The sequence below is a fragment of the Cololabis saira genome, chromosome 12, assembly GCF_033807715.1.
Source record: "Cololabis saira isolate AMF1-May2022 chromosome 12, fColSai1.1, whole genome shotgun sequence".
Classification (NCBI taxonomy): domain Eukaryota; kingdom Metazoa; phylum Chordata; class Actinopteri; order Beloniformes; family Belonidae; genus Cololabis; species Cololabis saira.
The window spans coordinates 22,983,033-22,998,648 of record NC_084598.1 but is presented as its reverse complement, the minus strand read 5'-3'; the positions used below and the strand labels follow the sequence as shown (position 1 = coordinate 22,998,648).

The following is a 15,616-nucleotide window of genomic DNA, read 5'->3' as shown; positions in this document are numbered from 1 at the left end:
TAAACCTAGCTGTTGACAGAAGGTTCAAATATGCAAGAGCTCTTGCTAGGCTCAATCTCCTCTGAGTTTTTCTCTTAACATCTTGCGCTCCCTCACACTCTCTCTCTCTTTCTCTCCCCACATGCCAACTTTGCATCTTTCTTGCCTTTGCTTATTGGCTGGCATGACACCAATTAGAAATGTAAACACTAGTGATGATGTTGCAGAAGCTGCGTAAATGGGACACACGCAACTGTGCAGCCACACACATGGGGCTAACTGACAGGGTCACATGTGGTACATGCACTTAATGTCTATATCGTTTTACAAGTGTAAATATTAGTCAGATTCAGGAACGTTTACTGTATACTCTAATGGTAGGTGTTCAACTCTCTTTTTGCTATGAGAATTTATTTTTGCTTTTCTCTTGGATCTTTCAAGCCCCATTTCTTATTACCAGATCTCCCCTGCTTCCGTCTTCTCTTAGTCATCTCTCAGATATTTAAATGTCCCTCTTTATTCTGACACAATATGATTAATCACCCTATTTACAAACCCGTCGTCATTAGATATTCATGGAAACATACAAAACAAGTGAAATCTTCTGATCTTTGTGTGCTACGCCCCTAAAACAGCCACCATCCAATATGACTGACTATTTGCCATAAATCTGCTGGATTTAGAGGCTATTTCACCATATATCATTGACAGTTTGGGGACAAATATGCTCAGAAAAAAATGTTTCTCAGAAAGGATTAAGACTAATCTCAGAGGATACACACAAAGAAATACTGATAGAAAATACATCTCAGCTGGTTTTACATTTGATATTTATTGAAACAAAAAGTAGAGCAATTAGCCAATTTGTAAAAAGGTAACAAAATATCAGCTATAACACATTATGTTTAACAAACCTCAAATTCGTAAGAAGCTTATAAATATACATAGTTGAATTGGTAGAAACAGTTGGCCTATTGAGAATGATCACAGGGATAGTGAGAGGTTAACTGAGTGGTACTGGAAATACGTGGCAATAGCAGAATCGGAACATTTTGTGATGCAATGTGTGCGACAGTAACGCTGAACATGAGTGAGCAGAAAGAAATGGTTTCAAACAAATAAGGTGCATTTCCCTTTTACAAAAAACAGTGAAAAGCCACATTGGTGTGAAGAAGGATTCTGAAGTGACCTTAAAATGCAGAGATATCTGACTAAATATTTATTATGGAGACAATGCTTTTCTTTAGGATTAAAGGAAATAAATACAGTTTACTGATTGGTTGGATAGACATACTATATACAGATAGCACTGAATTTTTCACCACTGTAACCACAACATTGCCCATATATATTAAAACCAGGATAAGTACTGTAGAATAATGTTAAACTGATAATCTGAATTAATATGGGAAAAATGTAGGCTATAATATGAGTATACTGATAACAGCTGAACAGACATACCGACCAGTCAAAGTCTCTGAATCAAAGTGCATAATGGTGGAGGGCTTGTTGCAGCACCTGGGGAACATTAAGGCTTCTGGGACAGCTTAATAAGTGGCCCAGTCCCCCAAAAATATCCTGCCTTTTATAACCATAGTACTGAAAGGACTCACGCAAACCAACAGTGTCCTTTCCGGCACGTGCGGTGACAGGTGACATGCAGGCATCGTGAAATCCAGTTTGGGACTTGAGGAGGGACACCCGCAGCACGCATGCATTCCTCTTCTCTACACAGTCATTTTCAAAACAACGAATCAGAACCTCTGAGCCAACTATGCCACAAATACAAGACTTTTCCTGTTAGAAAATGGGAGGCACAGTTCAATTTAGCAATCAGAGTGACCCATTTGATGAGAAAACATCTTCTCTTGCATTAAAAACAAAAAAGGTGAGGTGGGGGGACATTTTCAGACCGTTTTAGGCACTTGAAAGTTAAAAAAAAAAAAAAAAAGTCTGGTGATGACTGGGCCTGAATAAAACAATCTACAAATAAATATTTCACAATACTCTCAGTTTCTGTAGACATAAGGTTTTTTTGTTGTTTTTTTTTTAAAAAAAAGGAGTGTCTTTTTGCAATGACATAATTGTTTAACTCTATAAATATAATTTATATAGTTTCTTTCTTCCATTCTCTCTCCGTCTTCCATTCCTTTGCTCTACTGCTCACAAATGCAACAGTTCTCACTTGCAGACGAACTGGTCTACAGTTTTGGTGCAGCGTCTGCACTTGACGTAGCAGCACCAGTGAAACTTGCAGTTGCAGCGCTCCACTATCAGGGCCTTGTATTGGTCGTAACCTCTGCCGCAGCACATCAGCTCACACCCATCCATGCCCTCTGAGGTCTTGTTGCAAAGGCGCCCCACTGTGCCCAGGGAGCCTGTGCTTTGGTTCTTCAAGCAGTAGTCTGGACTGGGGTCAATGTACACCAGATCGTGGTTCGTGGGAGGGTTGAACTTACTGTGCATTTGCACCAACCTTCCGCGAGAGTTGAGTTTCATGGCTGCGGCACTGTCGTACTTTTCCTTCAACGCGTCGCCCACCTTGCGGAAGTCGGCCAGCTGAAGCCAGCAGGTCTTCAGGCTGCAAGAGCCTGACACGCCATGGCACTTGCAGGAAACATGGGCAAGATCTGACACCGTCTTGAAGAGGAGAAGAAAGTGGATGGTTTTAATAAACGAGATGAACTGACAAAAGGGAATTGTCTTTCTTAGAAAATGACTGATAAATAGCATGCTCAGGTGACACATGCTTCATATTGTGAACTTGTACTGACAAAATAAATATTCTCTAAATATGCTGCCGACACTCTCATAAGGAATCACTTTTGTATAGAAGACAAAATGATCCCGTCCGTGTCTCAGATGGTGCACGGAATAAAACATTGTCCACTCATTTGTTCTACTTGAAAGAGTACAGTCTGGCAACAGAAATCTGGCACTTTGTCTGCTTTGAGGTGGATTCAAGATGTTTGGAAAGGAAAAACCCCAGAGCCGTCTCCAATGACTCCATCTCCCTACAGATCAAAGTTGCAGGAGGAGGGAGCAGACGGAGCTGTTATACAGATGATCAGCGGAGACCTTTCCGACTGACCTGCATTGTCTCACTTCCAAAAACCTCTTGCTCTCCACCACTAGTGGGTGTCATTCTAGTGCTTGCAATTGAAATCTGTTTGTTTCTTATCTGATGAAATCTATCCATGTCTGTGTGTGCACGTGTATCGCTCAAATGTCTTACCCTTCGTCCCGCCTCATTATTGTGAAGATTCATCAACAGTCGTGCACTGTCATACGAGCCTTTGGGATAGCTCTTCTCCCTCTCACGTGCATCGACAAACTCTTTGGAGAACCTGTAGCCATAGATGAGGTTGTCCCCACAGCCGCCCCACAGCCAGTCTCGGGGAAGATCTTTGGGGCGAGCGGCACGACTACACCCGCAGCTGGAGAGCTCCCCCTCTCTGCAGGCGCGGCTCACTGCATTCACGACCCCCGCTGCGCTGATGGCGTAAGTGAACGCCGTCTCTCGGCTGCCTGCACAGACACAAGCATGAGCATGTTATCCCTCTTGAGCTCAATGACAGGCAGTAAATTAAGAATTTCTAAATGCTGTTCTGTCACTCAGTGTACACATTTTTTGCAGGTTATGTCTTTAAATGTATTGTTAATCTGTCATTTTGCTTAGGAGTGTGTGTGTGGTGTTATGAAATCTTATGTGAGATGACAGCATTCGCTGTACACTTAAGACTCCTTAAGTACCTCATACAAGTGCTGAAGGCTCATCTTCAACTTGTTGAACAGTGATCTGGTTTGCTGTTATTGGGCTTCAGCCAGAGAGAAGAGAGCGCCCTCAAGTGACCGAGAAACTTAACATGCAGCTGCCATTTCACCCCAACTGAAAGTGATGGCAGCACTTTTACTTTATCTGTCATGACAGTGGTCCTGGAGCCACTGCTGATTAACTCCCACCATTTCTACCCTCAACATTTCCTCTATGGAGACAAGAGTTTGAAGAACATAAAGAAAGAAGGGGGGGGGGGGGGGGGGGGGAATAAAAGACAAAAAAATTGCACATAAGCGATATATGCTGTCACTCCACAAAGCCACAGACAAGTAGAGAAAACTGAGATGTGGAGATAAGTGACTTAAGAGGAAACAGACGACCAGACCATGAGGCTGCGTGGTAAGATTGAAGCAAGGGCTGCTACACAATAAAAAGGCATAGCTCATATATACCTGCTGGGCCAAATCTTTAGAGGCACTGCTATAATGACAGTAACAGATGGGCAGAGACGGAGAGATATGTCAGAAAAAGACAAATGGAGATTGAAAGAAAAAAAACAAGCAAAGTGGAAAATGGGACAAACACACTTTCGATATCTGGGAATTAAAAAAAAAAGAAAAGTATAATGCCAAATAAAGATGAAATAAAGATAAAGAAAGAGCTCTTTCTGAAAGTCTAAAAGATGTCAACTTGGGATGGCAATGCCAGGAGCAGAAATGATTGAGAATGTTTGTTTAGTTTTTGTTTAATGAGGACTAACTTTTAATCTATCCTTAGGAAACTGGCTTCATGATGTAATTGTGGACAAAAAAAATGGTCAAGGTTCCAGTTACGGCTGCCTCCATACTGCAACCCAACTTGCAGAGTGCCAAAACAGGCAGGGGAGGGTCTGAACACAGTACGAATCCCAGACCTTTGGTGTAAACCTTACGGGCTTTCATCCATTCACAGAGAAGGATGCATGTTTATTTTGCCCAGTCTGGATGGAGGCAAGATCCCTGCTGGGGACGGAGAAGAGGAATGGAAGAATGACTGCTGATGAGGATATGTCTGCGAGGGCAGACCTGCAGGAAAAGAAAGCAGCAACAGTTCTCCAGACGCAAACATGAGCTGAAGGGAGGGTGACTGACCGGAAACACCAAGCACCAGAGCGTATCGATTCAACAGCTTTTGGTACCCGTCTTCCTTACACAACCTCCGAAGTGGAGTTTTTGATGTTATGTTAAATATAAAAAACAAAAACTTACTCCTTCTGTTCATTTAAAATGTTTATTCTCGTTAGGAAGAGTTCAAGAAATAAAAACTAAACCATTTGCTATTAACTAAGTATTCAAATTAGGTAAATACAGACTCATGTGAATAACACCACAACATTTTTCAGTAATTTATCTGATTCCAATCTAAGGGCACATTTATAAAAGCCAAAGCTTTTCTGGAAAACTCCAATGGGCTAAATAAAAATATTGAAAGAAATTAAAATATTCTGCTTTTATTGCAAAATTGCTGACTTTTACTTCATGCTTAGTAGTTTGCGTAGAAATCTTGCAGCAACACGTTCACTACTCCAGGTTTGGAAGGTAAACGCACATGCTACTTCTCCACACATTGCTGTGGAGGAAATTTGAGCTGTTCCTCTTTAAAATTAATTGAAAAAACACTGTATTCAGGCATAGATCTCTTAAGGTCCTGCCACAGCATTTCAACCAGGTCGAGGTCTAAACCACGACTTAGGCACTGCAAAATCTTGACTTGCAAAAAAACAAAAAAAAAAGAAGCTATTTTCCGGCTTGCCAAGGATATCTGTTCTGTTACACGAGCCTGTTTAAAACATGTCTCTCTGTGTACAAAGTACTTTACAGTAGATTCAATGAAGGCAAATGAGTCCACATTACGAACCATCCACCTATCCACCTCCATGCTCGACAGTTAATGTGAAATATTTGTAACTTTATTCCCAATTAAATTATTGAATAATTCAGATTTTTAGGTGGGGAGAAGTGGACCGTGCAAATCTACTAAAACGTGCGTTTATAATGCTATTTATAACAAACAAAAGCATTGTGGTTACAGCATAACAAACCGAGAATCATGTCGCCAGTAGACCATGCATGGGTTTAAGCTGGTTTCTGACTCAATGCCAAATGTACATTTTGTTGATATTGTATCCGATTTAACACAAAAATCAGAGAAAATATTAAATCGAAGTGAACACTGTGTTTAGCCAAAAAACTGAAGTGATCTCCACATATCCCTCATTATACAACGGGGCAGCCTCAAGCTTAAATGCGCCCCTTTAGCAGCAGGGTTAAATGTATCAAGTTTAAAGTTTAAGAGCTTTAATGTGCACCTAATACATTAAACAGCTGGAAATGAGGCTGCATTAACTGGTAAAACAAATATCGTCTTACAAATTTACACATTTTACAATTTTCAGCCAGCATTATACTCTTACCTTACGTGTAGCAATTTGCTGTAATAGCCTAATTTTTTATATTCATTATAGCTCTCTCCGTTTTAACAACCTGGCCACCCGTCTGACACGGGATTGGACAAATTTCTTTGGAGCAGCAGAGGCATCAAACTCGCACTTTTTATGACTAGTGTAAAGCCGTTTTCTTTATTCGCATCAGTTATTTGCATCAGACTGGTGCATAGTTGTTTTCTCAGATGAAGCCCCTTCCAGCTGTTTGAAACATCTGGAAAATTGATCGTCTGCTGAGGAAAAGGTGAACGCAGTACCATGAGTCCCGTGTCATGCCAACAGTGAAACATTTAGAGGCCATACATGTTTGAGGTTCCTTTTCATCCAAGGGAGTGGGTTGACTTACAATTGTACCCGAAAACGATGCCATGAATAAAGAACGGCATCGGAATGTCCCATGAGAGCAATTTCTCCCGACAGTCTAGTAGCAATTTGGTGATGATGCTTGCAGTTTCACACGTAATGGAGCACCACTTTCACAAAGCAAAGATGATAAATAATTTTTGAGATGATGGAAGTGAAATTTGTACTCTGTGGCCAGGAAACTCCCCACAGTTTAATCCTGTAGTTCATCCTCACAAAGTGGACTGCAGGAATAAAAATTATGATCAACTCGGGGTACTAATATAGCAAGAACAGATCTCCAGGCTTTGGTGCAAACATTGATATTCCCCATGCCATAGTGAATTGCAGACATTTTAAAGAAAAAAGAACAACACTGGTAAACATTAAGAGCCTGAATAGAATTATGCATTCACCAAAAAAAGAAAAAAAAACACAGAAAGGCTCAGAAATGATTTTAAAGCTCATATGTTCTTCAAAACCCCATCAATCAAAGAATACTGAAGCAGCAAAGTTTGCATAAAAAAAAAAACGAAAAACTTTGCATCACTGCCAAGACCTTTGACTGTGAATTCAGCCTCCTCAAGTGGGGTTTAGTTTCTTTAAAATACTTAAAGCTGTAGCTTTATAAATAAATTAAGCACACTGAACCTCCATCTTTAGAAAAATGCAAAAACTAACGGTTGACAGAGAGACACACTGCGACGCACTCTGCACACTCGCTTCTTGTGTAAACACAGGGAGGCAGGTATTGTGTGCGTGAGGTTTGTGGGTGTGTGAATGAGTGCGAGTGTGCATTTGACTGTCTCCCGTTCATTAGGAGAAAAGTAGATTCTCAATTTCCCTCCTGCACTATGTCGGGGGATGGTTTAGCAGGCCCATGTCACATGAGGGATTTATCCAGCAACCTTACCCACCAAATATTCCATTCATACAGCTGCTGAGAATCAGTAGCATTATGCATTTCACACACACTCAAAACAAAAAAGGTCACTGGGAAAACAGAAACACAGAATGCACACATAAAGTCAGGTTAACCGCAATGAATATTTCCAGGAAATATGTTCAAGCTGGTGAGTACATACCTGTGGTTGGAATAATTCATGAGCGCATTCATCTATGCATTTCTTACAACGTATTCTTTTGGGTGCCTTCTCCGACTATGTCTTACCTATTTGCATGACCCGTCCAAAAACAGAGGAGTTGTCCACCGTGCTGCAGTTCCAGCGGCGATGTCTGAACTGGTACTGGCACTCTCTGATACCCGTCTTGGCACCTTCGCCGATGTACTGCATGTGATCCTGGTAGAGCTGGCACAGCTTCTTCTGACCCTGCGACAGTCCCACCAGCTGGCTGCACAGAGGCTGGGCACCGATGATGTACACCTCTGGGACCAGTATCTGGTTCATGGCCAGAGACCTGCAGGGACATTTAGTGCAGCGTTTTCATTCCTGTGCCACAAGAAAGGTGTGTATGCAAGTTTTTCAGGCCAAGGTCATGATCAGTAGCAGGTTGCACTTGACTGGTTTGGAGAGATCAAGTTAAGCATCCCACTGAATTATACTTAGTGTGTGAAGTAAAGTTACATATATCTTACACTGGGTTGAAAGGTCATTTAAAGCCAAGAATGTATAATCAGCTAAATACAAAGAGAAAAAAGCTTTTTACTGGACTATTATCCTGTCTCACACAGATTGAAAAAAACCTAAGTGCTGCACACTTTTTTTGAAGTGCCACAATGGCTAAAGTCTCCTTGTTTTGTAAAAAAGTGACTACTCTGATCAGAGAAAGAACGACAAATCAAAATGTACTGGAAAAAGAGTGGGATGGGAACAAACAAAGCTAAAACAGAGAGCAAAAGAGGAACACCAGTGTGAGCATCTGGTTCCAGGCCACAGGACAATTAGAGCAGCCCATCTCTGAGCCCCAAGAGAGACACAATTAGCCCCCAGTGTAACCTGATCGACTGAGGAAACTCAGCTGCAAGGGAATGCAAAATGAATACAGCGGAAACATATACAGCGGCACACAGCAGAAAAAAAGAAATATGCATACACAATGTCTGTGCACTCCTACAGACATGCAGATAGATGTTGCCTTCATGCCTGTGTTCACCACAAAAATAATTAAGAACTGTGCGTCATGTCTACGCGACGCATCGAGTTGGCGCTTCAAACTCTATGTTCTGCAGGATCTGTCTTAACATGCGAGTCGCCGAGTCTGTAATCTGTCCCATTGTTTGAACTTTAATGTAGCTGCGCTTTGACTTTAATCTAAGACTATCCTCTTGTGTGCATCACACAGTCTCAGGACAATTTTCTTAAAATATTTTTGTGTAACCGAGTCTACAGGTCATGATTTAATAACTTGCTTTGATCAGTTCATAAATAAACTTGCTTTTAATACTTCATGTGCTTGAGGAGCTCTTGCTGGGATACACAATCATTCACAGGGAGCAAAATTGAATAAAAAAAAAGAAAAAAGAAAAGGGGAAGAAAAATAGCAGACTTAGCCCTGGGATACAAAGCGTTATGATTAGCTTTCATTTCTATTGTGAAGTACTCTACAATATCAGAAGTCCAGTGTCCACAAATATCCATTTCTGCCAATCGCAACAGGACATTTCATATTTGCACGCCGACTCCTAAACCTCAGAATTTTGTGTTTTCTATAATACTCATAATTTTGGTTTGGCAATAGAAAGATAATAAGTGAGAAAATGGGTTCTTTCAGAGAACCTAATGTGCTACAGTCAGCATGTTATACTTTATATGTGGTTCAGCTGTAGCTGGGAAGGCTTACGGTACATTGCAAACACAGACATATGCATCTCAATCCGTATGTCAAACAAGGAAAATAACTGACAACGACAAAAAAAGTTTGATTCTATTTCTTTTTTTGTAATTTTTGGATCTGTAGTATCTCATTTTGAGTTGTTTGAAGTCTTTTTAGGCACGGTTGTTCTGTTTCCAAACGTGACTTCCATATGAGAAACAACCACCTTTTGAAAGATGGTAATCTCCTCTTGAGGGAAAGCATCAAACGCATGAACAAATGAAGACACAATCAGGCAAAAAAACTGTATGGAGATAAAAAATGTATGCATACCACCATGAGTTGGCCTCCACCACCACCTGCATGAGAAGTGTAAGCAGCGTAAGGGCAAAGACACAGTGTCTGGAGTCCAGCACGCTGCCAAAGGGCCAGCAAACTGGCCGGCGCACACAGCCTAGCGCCAGGTTCATACTGCCAGAGATCTGCGGGAGTACAGAGAACAGGATGCGCGTCAGTCTCCCTGCCTGCTTCAATTTTTGTTCTCACACACATTTCACTGTCCATTAGGTGGAATACATAGAGACATATCTTTTAGTGAAAATGAGGTGGTGTCTTTTTTAGCCGTGTTCTTGTACATCTGCACTTGCAAGCGATGCATGTGTGATGAGAGCCCTGAGGCCATCACCGCCTGCACAGCAAAGCCAGGGAAGCCATCTGGCACCAGGTCTGAGTGTGAATCACACATGACTGATAGACGTGCAGCTGGAGAAGACACAATGACCGAAAAACTGCAGACACATTCCTGACATTTCACTTTTCTCAAAGAAACAGATACACAGAAGCTAAACAGAAGAGATAAGAAGCTGAAGGAGGCCTTTTTTTTTTTTTAGATAGGATAGGGTGTGGTAATTAAAAAAAAAAAAAAAAAAAAAGTATTTTAAACTATAAGCTTACATAATTATGATGACACATTTTTAATTTGATACCAGTTCATTTTCCATTTTGACAAACATAACCGTTTTTGCCTGAGCTGACATGTTTTAATTTGATTGATTTTATGTCAATTTAAAGCATGCACAAATTTGGGAAAATGTAAAGTTGTTACAGAAAATCGTTCAAATGATTTTCATTTTTGGTTAAAATAATTTATTCAAATCGGACTTTTATGCAAAGTGCAGACATTAAAATGCTAAAATTGAATTTAAAAAAATGTGTCTTTGGTAACCGATGCGTGGAACGACCAATGCGTAATCTGATAATTAACCTCATGTTTGAGCTGATTTGCATCCTCATTAAAAGTTTGTGTGTCGGTCTGACTGGGGCCACGTCAGCGGATGGCGGCCTGATATTTATGTGCAGCTTTTCTCTAGGAAACTATACAGAAAGAAAGAAAAAAAAAACCTACTAAAAAGCTCTGCAAGACCACTTCATAGCGTTTGGTGATAGAGTTTAGTTGCCATTTAGGCAGAAAATGAGTCCGAATAATTACCCCTAAATATAAGAGTGAATGCCATGTGCCAGCCTTCCAGTTGGGACGTGTGTGAATTTTGGGACCGAGAGCAGCTCTAATTTGCCACGCTCCTTTATTTTCCAGGGTTGATTTGTGGAGACCTAGGCCTGCCTAAAACTCATTAAAAACAAAGCCAAGTTCGCCCAGCGTGCGCATACACAAACCACACACGCACACACCTTACTCGCGAGCATGTGCTTTTAGTTTGCGTGCAGCCTCCGCGCTGAGAGCTGCTCTGGCCCTTCAGCTGCTTGCTGTTCTTTCACATAAATTAAAGTAATAATCCAAAGAGTCTTTTTTTTTCTTTTTTCTTTATTTTTTTGTTTGATTTTAAAAAAAGAAGGAGAAAGCGATAGATTGTCCGCTAATTTTAGTATTTGAAAACATATTTAAATCGGCCGCTGACTCTACAATTATAGGCCTCTACTTTCCAAACTGCGCACGTCATTACAAACCGAAAAAGATAAATGACTCATTATGCAGACTCGAATTAAGTCAGTACGCGCATTGCATCAGCATTTGTTTATTTATGCACTGACATATTATTTATTCACAAAATTTGGTCAACTGGAGGAGACAAATTATAGAATATTAATATTTCACGTTCTTTCCATTGCCATCAGATACTAAACACACGTTGCAAAAATCGTTGTTATCATTAACATTTTGTCATTATCATTTTAGACTTCCTGGATTTGGCACCGCCATCATAATCTGCGTAAACCCTGCGCTCAGTGACCCCTGGAAACGATTTGACCCGAGCAAAGCGCTCATAGGACCTGGCCCGATGACTGATGACGGCTCTGCAGATTTCTGTCGGTGAAGCAGGCATCTAACTGAACACATTTCCGGAAGAGAACAACTCAAATACTGTTGTCAATATGATTAAACATCAGGCGCGGCCTTGGCTCTGGGACAACAGAAAGTTTATTTTAAACTCCACAAGGGAACGTACAAAATAGAAGAAATTATGTGAAAAGTGCTTGGAAATTTTCTTTTTTCCCTATACTTTTTTAAAATTAAAGTTTTTGTATTTGTCGCATTTTTCCTGTTTTTAATTTTTTCTTGTTGAAACATTTGGCCAAACTATCTTAAATATCTGGCCAAAAGTGAACATATACATTATATATATATATATATATATATATATATATATATATATATATATATATATATAAATAAACACCATATTTTATAAAAACGAGCAGATTATAATCTCAGTAAAAGTGTGAAATTATAATATATTGTAGCCTACTAAATGACGGCATTGTAAAAGCAAAAACATATGAGCTTTCCCGATAGTTTTTAAATTAAATATTTATAGAAGGTTTGTGGAATTGAGGGCGTGTGAGCTGGTGGTGCAATAAGAAAATGAGAATTTCATTCATCCTATTGGGGGAGAAAAACAATCCACATCTCACCAGGCGGCACGGAAACCCAGTTTAATGAGTACGAGTATGCGCAGGATGCATAAAATGATGCGTGTCTCTCCCTCCTTGTCCTCGTGTTTACAGAAAACCAGGAGAGGGAGCCAGGTACAAGGATTTGTTGAAGAAACAGCATTTAGGATGTACATACGAGGTCCAGAAAACAATAGGATACGAAAACAGAGATTAGAACGTAATCTGTGCATTTATAACAAATGGCCTGTGGGTGACTTTTAATGAACTTCCTTCTGCACAGCAGGTCAGGGACATGAGTCAGTACCAGTGGGGGTGGTGGGGGGGCAGCAGCATGTATCCCATAACACATGTCAAAAATTTATATCCACATCCAAGGACCAGTGTCAGTCCAAAAACTTCCCACTGAGACACACTTTACCCATTCATAAAGAAGAACTGCAGTAAAGTTGAAAACTGAGTAAAGCATGAGATCTACAGGCTACTCACCGGGGAGCCCAGCACGTTAGAAGATGTAATCCACTCTCCGCAGACGATATCAAACCAATAATCCCAGTGCAGGCCAGGTGGATTTAAGATTTCCTTTTCCGCTGCACTGGAAGTAAATTTCGCCTCTTTGAGAGAAAAAAAAAAAAAAAAAAAAAAAAAAAAAAAAAGAAATCAAAAAGATCCGGCTCTCTTGGGAAGAGCTTGGGTTGACAGAATGTAAGACTAAAGGGGAGAGTTCCTCTGCTTTAATGTTCTGGTGAGCACAGTCGCTCAAAAGAAAAAAAAAAGATCTATGAAAGCGCTCCGTGCGTCTAGCAGCTTAGGGTCTGGTGGAAAGCAGCGGGACATATGAAAAGATTAAAGTGAGAGCTAACGAACAGTCATTTTCTTTGACTTTTCAGTGCGTGATTGTTGCGGTAGCAATTAAGGCACAAAAAGCATCTACAGCGACCCAGAGCGCCGCTGCACAGAAACCTTGGATGGAGTCTATACTTTGAGGCTTTGGTTGTAATTGAAAACGGCCTATCTATTAACGACCTTTCCCACTGGAAAAATAAAGTTCCAGATTATAAACTAAATATATCAACATAAAAAAAACGTGTAAAAAAATCCTCTGATGAACATAGAATCCAGCCGCTCACCCGCTCAGGTCATTGCGCCTTTTACCTGCGCAGAGATCCACACGGTGATCCTCGCCACAGACGGCTTGTCAATTTACCTTCCATTCTGTGCAAAGAAAACGAAAAAGGAAAAAAAAGACTCTGGCAAATCCTTGGCCCCTGTTAAAACCCGTCACACGCAAAAAAGGTAATACATGCGTCTCACATAAATTAGGAAAAAGTGGGGTCGGCTCCCAACTGCATGTTCCAAAGAAATAAGAAAAAAAAAATGAGGAGAAAAAAAACGCAGCACGGACGCAAGTCTCCAAACAAGTGCGGTTGAAGCGCACACTTGGTTCCAGGAGGGAAGGAAAAAGGACACGGCGTGTGAATAACAGCGGCTTTTTGTCGTGGATCCGAGTGCGTCGTGCTCCCACGCTGTATGAGCGCGTCTGTCTGCGTTGAAGTGCACAAAAGTTTCCCTCCCTCCTTCCTCCTCCTCCTCCTCCTCTCACCCTCTCTCTCTTTCTCGCTCTCTCTCACCTGCTCCGGTCGCCTCCTCTCAAGCCTGAATTATGGTTCTGCGTTAAATCGACGCAGAGCATACGCCGTAAGGTACGCCGTTGGCTCTGCGTTGGTGTAACGCGGAACCATAAATCAGCCTTCACAGACAAGCACGCTGCAGCATGGATGCGCGACGCAAAGGGGGGGAAGAAAGACGCATTTTCACATGGCGCATGCGCCTCGCGATTCTAATCCAATCTCTTCTCTTCTTCGAGCCACTAACTTTCAACAACCAAGGAATTTCAGTGAAGGTAATATTGTGGAGGCATGAGCGACTGACTGAGAGAGAGAGAGAGAGAGAGGCGGAACAGGCTGTAACAAAACAAGCGTCTCTATTACCTAAAATAAACTTATAAAGCACCCGAGGCTATTATCCTATCCATACCAGAGCAAGAGTCAGGGTTTTCACCGGCTGCAGATCAAGTTACCGCTCAGTAGAATCAAGACAAGCAGGTCCGTATCGGGTGCTTACACAAGCTGCTCTCATCACCTGAAGGCCTGCGAGCATTACGGCCGTCGCGGTAGGCCTAATTATTATTTTATGGTACACTATCTCAAAACATGCTCCGGGAATCTTGACGGTTTACAGTTCGAGATGTTTCAATGAGCCCGACTTCCAGTGTCAGAGAGGGTGAAGTGTCCGACCTTGATTTCCCGGTCTGGAGCACACTGAAGGCATTCACAGGTGAAGGCGTTGCTCGTGTCAATTATATGCCGGGCAGAATTTCACGTGGATCCAGGAAATATGGTTAGAATAACAATCAGTAAAATGATTAAAACAATGCAAAAATGTATGGAAGGAAGCAGTCACCTGACTATCTGGCGGTGTGCCAAAATAAAGACTTGCCCCCCCCTATACCAAAGACTTGAAAGAAACAATGAATCCTAATTATTAGTCAGCTTCATCAACATCATCCCAAAACGCAGATGTGAGCTATATTTTCATTTGCAGAAAGCCACAGGAGTTATGCAATTCCAGGAGTTTATGATTAAAATAGAATAATTAATCAATGACTTGAATAGGTGCCACATGCACATTTAAAGTGGTTAAAAAGCTACTTCTCCTAAACAAAACAAAAAGGAAAGAGCAGAAAATCATGTGTTTATTCAGCAGGGAATCATTTTTTTCAAATGAATAGTTTATGTAAAGGAGAATAAACAGTATGAGGTCTTGCTGCGTTATTTTCCATTATGTTTTGAATCGTCACCTGCTGGCTTCCTTACATAAAATCATTTCCACAATAAAAGACCACAATTTTGTGTGCTAAAAGTGTACCACAGTGCAACAGTTTTTTCTCTTTTTTTTAAGACACTCTAAACAAAGCTGCTGCAAACCTCCAACGGATTTGTCAAAGTCCTGTTTTGAATAGCTGTATTTACTGGAAATAGGAGCCATGCAAAATGACCAACGCTCAACTTTATGTTTGTGCATGTTTTCCCATCAATTTTGTTTTAAACTATGAATTTACTTTCCCACACTATAGTTCTATACACAGAGCGTATAAGACTTGAACACCACTGAAAGTCTTTATCTGTGTGAATGCCTGTGGCAGAAATCAGTGTGAAGGGCCTACAAACTTCCAGACTCTGGAGTTCTGGTTCCAGCTAATGTTACTGTGGTGGATGCTGGGGAGACTGTGACTGCGTCAAAGAACACTTAAAACATGCTCGGCCACATTTTAGGACCCCCTTCTTTCC

The 15,616-nt window shown here is 41.0% G+C and overlaps 1 protein-coding gene across 1 annotated transcript; it reads right to left on the bottom strand.

Moving 5' to 3' along the window:
- Positions 1-792: 792 nt before the first annotated feature.
- wnt5a (wingless-type MMTV integration site family, member 5a) lies at positions 793-13,813 on the bottom strand. The gene is made up of 5 exons (XM_061736036.1): positions 12,756-13,813; positions 9,690-9,838; positions 7,753-8,000; positions 3,215-3,507; positions 793-2,619 (listed from the first exon to the last, which is right to left on the bottom strand). The coding sequence occupies exons 2-5, from the start codon at positions 9,824-9,826 to the stop codon at positions 2,161-2,163; spliced, it is 1,137 nt and encodes a 378-aa protein (XP_061592020.1). The 5' UTR covers positions 9,827-9,838; positions 12,756-13,813; the 3' UTR covers positions 793-2,160.
- Between the last annotated feature and the right edge of the window lie 1,803 nt (positions 13,814-15,616).

Excerpts from the sequence above, each read along its gene's own strand:
- wnt5a (XM_061736036.1), bottom strand. The coding sequence starts at position 9,826 with ATGAACCTGGCGCTAGGCTGTGTGCGCCGGCCAGTTTGCTGGCCCTTT. Across the intron at positions 3,508-7,752 it reads TGGACGGGTCATGCAAATAG|GCAGCCGAGAGACGGCGTTC; the intron begins GTAAGACATAGT and ends GTGTCTGTGCAG. Across the intron at positions 2,620-3,214 it reads ATAATGAGGCGGGACGAAGG|ACGGTGTCAGATCTTGCCCA; the intron begins GTAAGACATTTG and ends CTCCTCTTCAAG.